The sequence below is a fragment of the Oratosquilla oratoria genome, chromosome 41 (assembly GCF_046742065.1).
Source record: "Oratosquilla oratoria isolate Oo_2021 chromosome 41, ASM4674206v1, whole genome shotgun sequence".
Classification (NCBI taxonomy): Eukaryota; Metazoa; Arthropoda; class Malacostraca; order Stomatopoda; family Squillidae; genus Oratosquilla; species Oratosquilla oratoria.
The window spans coordinates 12,462,638-12,472,637 of NC_134817.1; the positions used below are offsets into that span (position 1 = coordinate 12,462,638).

Here is a 10,000-nt window from a genome sequence, read left to right on the forward strand (position 1 = left end):
CTTGCAGGAGTGACGTGGCAGAGGTTGGCGCGGTCGTGTGAATCATGGAAAGCTATGAAGGCAGCCTTTGTTCAGCAGTGGACTCAGGATGGCTGAATTGATATATTATATATATATATATATATATATATATATATATACATATATATATTATATATATATATATATATAAATATATATATATATATATATATATATATATATATATATGTGTGTGTGTGTATATATGTATGTATACATATGTATATATATATATATACATGTACACTGAATGGTTCCCAATGATCAATTAATATATTTTTTCTTTTTTCAACCACAAATCACTTTTAGTTCCATGCCATCGCAGTCGAGATTTGTGGTTGAAAAAATATATACATATATATTATATACATATATACATATATATTATATACATATATATATATATATATACATATATATATATATATTCACAAACCAATACAAAAACATAGCCTGTCTATACACTTCCCTTGAACCCACTATCGGCGCGGTGAGAACATTGGTTCTCTCTGTAACCTAGAATCTGGTACCATCTCAACATTTCCACATACCGAAGGGGTAGCCTTTCCAAGAGAAAATAAGATTACCATTGGAATAAATATACATGTATACATAATATGTGATATATTTTATCAAACCCCACAAAACGCACATAAGAAATCTGCACATGTGCAAGAACGCGCGCTCACACGCACACACACACACACAGGTGTCCATATCAAATATCAAGAATCCTAAAGCATTCACGAAAGATATCTTTATCTTATCAGTCTTCGATGTGGAGGGAGGACGGAGGAGAAGGAGGAGGAAGGAGGAAGAGGAGGAGATGACGTGAGCTAGCTAGCAAGCAGCTTTCCACCAAAATAGATCGACAAAGACACACGCGAAGAAGTCACGTTATTCTGCCAACAAACAACTGATGTCAAGGGAGAGAAGGGGGGAAGGGGGAGGAGGAAAGGGGCAACGGAGGGAAGGGAGGGAAGGGGGACTAGCCTTTCCCCCCCCAGAAACCCAAAATCTAATCCCAAAATATCTCAAAATTATACAATCCTATCTACCATAACTAATGTACAGTATTTCATCATATATTTCCTCTATCACAAGATTGTATTAATACAACACTAATACACTGATACAGCTATTGGCAACAGCTGTTATGCAGCTGGTTGTCAATGATAGTGATGATAATGAAGATAGTGATGATATCATATAGAGAAACAGAATGTTATGATGAAATATAAGAGATAATGTTCATCATAAGAGTGATGGAGATGATGATTATGGTGATGATAGTGATGACAATGATGGTGATAATATGGTGTTGGTTAGAATGGTGATAGTGGGAACCGTGATGGTGATAACTATGATTGTGATGATGGTGGTGGTAATTAAGGCGAAGAATGTAATATCAATTACAAAAGCATGTTGGAGAGAGGTTAAGTGAAGATTCAAAATAATAATAATAATAATAGTAATAATAATAATAATAATAATGATAGTAATAATAATAATGATAACGATAATAATAATAACAATTATAATAAACATAATGCAGGTAGACGAACCTGCCTGGGCAACCCACACTGGACCTGCGCACGCGCAGACGACACTGAGTCATGTCACGTGGGCATCACGCACTAGACATCACGCACACGTGTCTGTCACGTACGTGCTCCTGGCAAACCACTTGTCATGCGTGTAAGAATACATGATGCACACCTACATAGGCAAGTTATAGGTATATTAAGATTCAGGTGTGTTTATACACGATTAAGGAGGATCCAGTAGTATCAAAGAGGACCGAATACTACTAAGAGGATCCAATGCCTTTTTAAGAGGATCAAGTGCTATTAAGAGGATCCGATCGTGTTGACGATGTTCGTCAGGGTCTTCAGAATCTCTTCAGGAGATATCTCTGGCCTCTCCCTCTCGCCCTCCGCCCTCCCGCTGGGGCCCTCCGCCTCCCTCACGATCTCCACCGCCGTGATGTTGATCTTCTTGATCTTCTCCCTGAACTTCCTGAGGAGGACGATGCGTTCCTCTCTCTCAGACCCCGTCAGGGGGTCGCACATCTCGGGGACTTTGAGCGAGACCGCGCGAGACCTCGGGAGCGACGTCTCGTCGCTGAAGAGACACGAGATCGAGCGGGGAGCCCCTCCTCCTCCCGACGGCGACGGCGGCGGCGACGGTGACGCCGACGAAGCGGTGGACGAACTCCGAGATCGACGGTCGTCCTCGTCGTCGATGAGGGGCAAGGAGGACGTCATGTCGTCGTCGCTCGAGGGCGAGAGGAGGTCGTCGTGGAGTTCGAGGTCGAGTCCTGGGCACGGAGGGCGAGCCTCGAGGGCTGGGGGGGCGGCGGTCGAGGGTGACGAGGGCTTGGTGCTGCTGAGGGCGACGCCCACGTCTTCGTCAGGTTCCTTCCCGGGCGTGCAGGAACTTAGCCGGGATTCCATGTCCTGGACCTGAGGGCCCACCAAAGTAAATAAGGTTTATTTTTTGAATTCAGTCTTGGAGTGTATGTAGTATTAATTCATATAATTGTATGTATGTATGTATGTATGTATGTATGCATGTATGTATGATACTTAATATTAATTCATATAATTCACATTCCTTATACACATATTATATACATTCCTTATAATAACTACACAGCTCAAGAAAAATATTCATAAAACATACACACACATGCACACAAATATACGCAATAGCGCGCACACACACACACGCACACTATCTTACATCCATACTGTTGAAATGCAAGGGCCGTATAGTTCCCCAGGGGTTATCACGGTGGTCCTGCATTGGTCTAGGAGTGTGATTACCTGGTCGAGGAGCGACTTCGCCGTCGCCTGCACGATGGTCGCCCGTTCGAGTTTCCGCAGAAGGCAGGACTTGAGGTCCACCGTCGTTTTGTCTAACATTTCGAGGGCTTGCTTGAAGCGACGGGCTTCCCGACGGCGGCGATGGATGCGACCCTGAAGGAGGAGATGAAGAAGGAGAGTGCGTCAGGATCTCAAAAAAAAAAAAAAAAAAAAAAAAAAAAAAAAAAAAACATTCTGTGTATACATTTTTTTCTATGTTTCTTTTTTTTTCTAATATTTTCTTGCTCCGTCTTACCTTGAGGATAGAAACGACAGTTTCTTTGTCGCTGAAAAATTCGCGGTGGAGTTCTTCTAGGATGCTGCTCAGGGTTGAGATGTCGTGCTGGGCACACGTCTCCATGGCAACCGAATCGCAGCTTCGACACCAAACGTGCATTCGACTGAACGTGAAAAAGAAGGAGACTGGTTGGAACACGTAAGCCAAACTACACACGCGCGCGCACACACACACACACACACGTTAGTTATTATTTATTTTACGGTTTAGTGAGACCCTCTACCATAACTCAAAACCGCTAGCAAAAGACCTTTCGACAAATTTAATTTTATCAACAGTGGCTGTATATGTGAAGAAATCAAGGAATTATGACCAATAATTTGAATTACTGATTATTTCTAATTTCAATAGATACTATTCGTAAAAATTAAAAATTCCGTTGGTTTACAGCTATCATTCGATGTTCTCATTGTGATCCGTTGAAAAGCCTTGCTGGCATCTTTTGAATACAACACCCGAGGCACAATAGGCGACATGACGTCACACTTTGTTCATTTGTTCCCAGAGGATAAATTCATCCGAGCTAAGTTATGAAGTCTCGATCTATCTTTGTTTTTCTTATAATGACAAACTCACTAATTAAATGCAAAGTGTCGATGTTGTAGTTCTCATAATTAAAATGTACGACATAAGCAAATTAAATGATGAATCACGGATCATACGTGTAGAAATAAACAATATTCTTTCAAATAAGTTCGCTGAATTGCAATTCATGATTGTCCGAATAATATCATCATATCTTTACTTCATGGTATGCAAACGGATATTAAATACAGGAAGACAATTACTATAATTATATAACATCCTCGATTATAAATACACAAATATTAATTTAAAAAAGGGAAGGAAAATTATGTAGACCGTTACGTCTGCAGAGATTTGAAACTTGCAAACCAAAGTATTCACAAATACACGGGAGGAAAACGTCCCTAAGATTAAGACACACGTACAGAGATCATTATTAATATTAAATTGAAATAGTACCTTACCTTTTGGTTTCTTCATGTTCCCGGCGACGACCTTCTAGAAGTTTGAGAACATAAAAATTCGTTGGAAGCCCCTCAGGTGGTATAGAGGTAATATGGCGGCATACTGGACAAGTTACTTCGCGACTCTTAAAAACAAAACAAATAAAAAACATAAAATGACATACACGTGTTTAAGCTTACGAACATTTACTTACAACATTATTAGAAAGATAATTAATCACTCTAAATCTTTTTTATCACTAAGACCCATATAATATGTAATCATATTACAACTCAGGCTCGGCTGTATCACCCTTCACGTGATTGTTCCTTTATCTCGCGTGAATGTTCCTTTATCTATGGACTGTGACTCGTGAGAACATGACCGCAAGGCCAAGGTCCAAAGAAACGAGAGAGAGAGAGAGAGAGAGAGAGAGAGGAGGGAGGGAGATAGGGAGAGAGAGAGGGGGGGAGGGAAAGAGTGTGTGTGTGTGTGTGTGTGTGTGTGTGTGTGTGTGTGTGTGTGTGTGTGTGTGTGAGAGAGAGAGAGAGAGAGAGAGAGAAAGATAGAGAGAGAGAGAGTGAGAGAGGGGGGAGGGTTATTTTGTATGCTCAGTCGGAGGCAGAGCATCGAACTTTGGACCAGTAATCAGATGCTGTCTCTCTCTCTCTCTCTCTCTCTCATTAGTATTACCGTAGGCTGGGTAGATCGATGAGAAAAATGTATATATTTTTTGTTCTATCTTCATTCATTCATTTATCTATTTATCGCAGTGTTATCATTACTATTCTATCATTATTACTATTATATTACTATCATAATTTTTGCTACTATATCATTATTACTACTGTTATTATCATTAATATTATTATTACTATTATTATTATTATTATTATCATTTATTTATTTTCAAGATTCTTCGCCATAGTTCGAACGACCATCGAGATACGACGACGAGTACGATCTTAGCCGAGCAGTACCTTGGACAAGCAGTAGCCTACCTGATCACGGGCTCCTGTGAGTCTGCGAAGTCCTGTCGGTTGCGACGTGACCATATGCCTCAAGCAGGACTTGCAGACGCTATGGTGACACTTGAGGAAGATCGGCGTCCTCCTCACATTTCTCCTGAATGAGGACGAGGAGGAGGAGGAGGAAGGGGTGGTGGTCGTCGACGCCGAAGGAGACGTCACTGGTCCTCCTGCAGAAGGGTCGTCCTTGCCCCCGCTGGCGTTCTTGTTCTTGGCCGACTTGGACTTCCAGCTCTTCCCCGCTGCCGAAGTCGTACTCGAAGTGGGCTCCTCCTTGACGACGACCTCGACCTCGGGCTCCTGGTCGTTGTACTCCTCCAGGCATACGGGGCAGGTCAGGACCTCCCGAATCTCCTGCCAGGCCTTTGTCGAGGCCATCTGGTGGTGGACAGGAGAAACGAATGATGACGTCATTACTAGTCTAATATAGGGACTGGGTGAAGTAGCAGTGCATGGATATCAGTCAAGTTGACTGCGGGTGAGGTTGGGTGTGGGTGAGATTGATCCTTGAGGTGGGGGGGTGTGTGATCATGTAGTCATACATACATAACATACATAACATGCATACATACATAACATACATACATACACAAGGTTAACAACTGCCGATCACGAGTCCAACACGTGATTCAAGAGGATGGTGACTCACACACAAGCAGGCAAGAACGGCAGGCCAGTGCATATTGTCATCTCTGTAATATTCAAGAAGGAAATACGAAGGGGAGGGAGGGAGGGAGGGAGGGAGAGAGGGAAGTGTGATCTGGTGTGGTACCACCTTCCCTCCCTCTCGTCTAGGATTAACTCGACTTAGCACTAGATGTTAACGTGGCTAGGATAAGCAAAGTATATAGAAATATATAAATAGAGTAAAGCGTCTCTTAGTCATAATCTAAAATTGAGAAATAATATGGCCATCTCCATATTTTAACGCGAAGGCATTTTGTTTCTACATTCCGATTTTAGGACATTATTCATTCCGAATCCATTGTTTTTATTACCAACGTGAATCTTTACTAAGTTCATGTGTCCTTAATCCGAGCTTAAGTATATTCAAGACGAAGAACTGGGTACCAGGACACCCGCACGAACGTACGAACACACGCAAGCACACAGGCACCGGGTACGCGTGAGGTTGCAGTCTACCTACACGATTGCTCCTACATTTCCTCAGCCTTCGGGATGTGTAGCATAGGGGCTGATTTAGTATATCTTTACATGTCTGGAGAAAATAATATTCAAGAACACGAGCCAGGCACGGCTTATCTACATTCGTGAACGGGGTTTAAATAAGACTTAAGGACTTAAAAGTATTTGCTAAAATCTTACCGATAAAGGCGGGGGGGGGGGGGAAGCTAAAGTCTTCAGCGGTATGACGTCATGTCGACGCGCTACCCAACAATGGCGGGAGCTTACCTGCTAAGCGTCTTGGAGCTCAATCCAACTCACGTCACGTTGCAAAGGAAGGCAAGAGAGATGATAGCGCGCACGTAGCATAAGGGTAAGAATCAGGGGAAATGGGAGAGGAGAGGAGAGGGAATAAGAAAGGAAGTGGAAGGCGAACGAAGGGATGAGAACAGAGGAAAGATGATCTCACTCAATGCCCTCTTTGCTTTTATTCAAACGAAATCTTATTAACTTCCATTTACTGTCATTCCACTGTTAGGGCGAGTTGCTTGGTTACAGAAATACCAATTAACCCCATCGCAAATGACGATTTACATATATACTGGATAGCCAGACAATTTTAGTTAATTGATAGGAATAAAATAATACAAGTATAATTAACCCATTGTTTCGTATAATAATTTGTAAGTGAAAGAATGCACACACACACACACACACACACACACACACACACACACACACACACACACACACACAGGCAAGAACTGCGAGCAACTTAAAAGAAGAGAATGAATCCAGGTAGAGCAGTTGCCAACAAGCAAAATATAATCAGTCATCACGATCAAGATAAGATGAATCTTACAGTTCGTGCAACATATTTTACAACAAAAGGGGAGATATGGCAAACAATTTCATTCATCTGAAGAAAGAACCACCTGTACATATGTATACATGTATATGTGTGTGTGTGTGTGTGTGGTTGTGTGTGCACGCACGCACGCACAACTCTCTTGAGATAACCCCTTTAGTACGGATTCCCCCGTTATAACGTCCTTCGTTCATCTTCAGTTTGCACTACATAAGAGAATTTGAGATGAAATAAGAAAATCAAGATATCTAGATAAAAGGACAAATATCTATCTTCATATTCTTTTTTCAATTCAGAGGAAAATAGAAGTAATAAGCACTTCTGAAGCTTATATGTGAGAAATTAATTTTTTTTTGAACGACACCAATAAACGACCGGAAATGGGGTACACATTAAGAAAAGAAAATTGTTGAATGAGTTTATCAGAATAATATTTGAAATAAACAAAATTAGTGAATAAATAGGATAAACATAATTGAAGAAGGTCTACTAGAAATAAATATATCCCAAAGAATACCACATAAAAGTTAAAAAAAAAAAAAAAAAAAAATGAATAAACACACGCACATACACATACACACAAAAGGAAACTTAACATATTTAAGGACAAATAATCATGACCTCTGATTATAAAAATAAATAAATAAATACTATCATAAGTATTATGTCCGTAATAAATGGACAAAGGACGAAAAAAGAAGAAGAAAAAGCTCAGAGAAAGAGGAATTACACTGATAAAATTCAAGCATGATCATGCTGACGCAGCAGCATACTGGCTGACATCTGCTGACGATGCTATCTGCCATTGTACCAGTGTGCTGACGTAAAAGCAAGGATTTCACGAAGATGAAGAGTATTTTCAATATTTGATACGACATAGATCCCAGATTTAGAATCTAATTGTTTGAAAAAAATCCAAACATGGAAATATAAAATACTTTGTTTGCCAGTATTTTCTAACCGTGTAAAAATAATATTACACTGTTATGATGAATCACTGTCTTTTTATGACGAATTCCTTTTCAGTGTCTTGACACTGTTCAACGCATGGTCACTGTAATTCACTGTAACCCATAGTTTCACAATGAGCTGGGATTCACATCAAGTTTTCTGTCTTAAAGATAATTTAAAATATGCCCTCCAGTACCCAAAAAATATATAAACCTTTCACTTCCCAAACTCCAGTTATGTTAAGGTTAATGGTCTATTATCTCTGAGTTAACCTTCCTCTATCGTTGTAATGGCTCAGATGAACAAACGATTGCAAGGAATGAGAAAACTTCAATCTATAAACTTTTTAAATTCCGGTAAGACTTGCTCTGTATTGGATTTAATGGCTTCGATTCTGCTTGAGTATAAACAGGAAGATTTAGTATAGTTACGTCATCTGATAAGGTTAACTTGATCTCGTAAAAACATAATCAAGTAAATTATATAGGTGGACACATACACACAATTTCGTCAAACTACCTCAACATTCAAGTAGCATTTAAGAACTCCAATAGTCAGAAGCCTTTTAATTAAAAACTCTCCTGATAAGGAAGAAGGATGTATCTATTCAATTCCATGTAAAAATTGTGACAAATGCTATATAGGTCAGACTGGAAAATAATTAAAAGTAAGGTTAAAACAACATCAGTATAGCGTCAGGAGTGGTCAAATGTCTAACGCATTATTTGTTCATTTAAGGAATTTTAATCATTGCATTAATTGGGAGGGTACCAAAAAATGGTTAGAAATAAATCATATTTGACTAGAAATATAACAGAATCCAGTCTGATTAAAGATACATTTGCCAACAACTTAAATTTCAGTAAAGGAATGTACAAACTTGATAAAGTTCCCATCCATAGCCTCCCACTTTGTATAGATATTCATGTATGTATAATCATTGTATGTGCCCTGAGTATGTCTAGATAGACGAAAGCGCTCGGTCATCGTTTTATTATTTTCCCTGGTGATTTTTCTGCATATTTAGAATCACGAGTTCATGTAATTTCTCATGCGATATATATATATATATATATATATATATATATATATATATATATATATATATATATATATATATATATACACATATGTATATATATGTGTGTGTATATGTGTGTGTACATATTTTATCTATATATTGCAATCTGTATTTCAGTCTCTTCGCCTTCTTGCTGAACAAGGAAGAGAGAAGGCAAGAGATAAGGATGAATTGAGAGTCACTGTGTATAGATAATGATGTTATGCAAGGAAGGGAGGAGCGGTGTATGGGGGGGTAGGGGTGCTTATGTGTCAAAGATGTTTTGACGCGTGAGGCAACGAAGAAGATTGGGGGGGGGGATTAAGTGAAGCTATGGGTGTACTGTGACTTGCTACATTGCTCCTGACCCAGGGCAAGTTGGCGGGATACAGGGATGACCCCTCATCCATGAGGAGCTAAGATGAAAAGGGGGAAGGGTGGTGGGTGGGGGTGGAATGGGTGGGAATAGGTACGTGCATTTGACAAGGCTACCTCCCCTATAGGGGGGAGAAAGCTCTTGGTATATCAATATAATACACATACACACACACACACACACACACACATATATATATATTCAACCACAATTCACTTTTAATCTATGTCATCGCAATTGATATAGCAATGGGCTAAGTCCTTGACACTTTGTCACGTCCGAGCTGAGTTCAAGTCCTCGGGCCTAACACGTTTCTTGGGCCTCTCGTCAGTCTCGACTGTGATGGCATGGAATTAAAAGTGAATTGTGGTTGAAAAGATATTAATCTGTTTACTGGGAACCATTCAGTGTATATATAAATGTATATGTATATATAT

The 10,000-nt window shown here is 39.9% G+C and overlaps 1 protein-coding gene across 1 annotated transcript in view; it reads right to left on the minus strand.

Moving 5' to 3' along the window:
* Nucleotides 1-254: 254 nt before the first annotated feature.
* Nucleotides 255-10,000, minus strand: part of LOC143020968 (uncharacterized) — a 21,038-nt gene continuing 11,292 nt past the window's right edge. Inside the window, exons 2-6 of the mRNA XM_076178021.1 lie at nucleotides 5,157-5,561; nucleotides 4,176-4,300; nucleotides 3,145-3,289; nucleotides 2,850-3,002; nucleotides 255-2,486 (exon numbers count right to left, since the gene is read on the minus strand). Of these exons, the coding sequence (XP_076034136.1) occupies nucleotides 1,872-2,486; nucleotides 2,850-3,002; nucleotides 3,145-3,289; nucleotides 4,176-4,300; nucleotides 5,157-5,561 (1,443 nt within the window). The 3' untranslated portion in view covers nucleotides 255-1,871. The remainder of the gene's footprint in view (nucleotides 2,487-2,849; nucleotides 3,003-3,144; nucleotides 3,290-4,175; nucleotides 4,301-5,156; nucleotides 5,562-10,000) is intronic.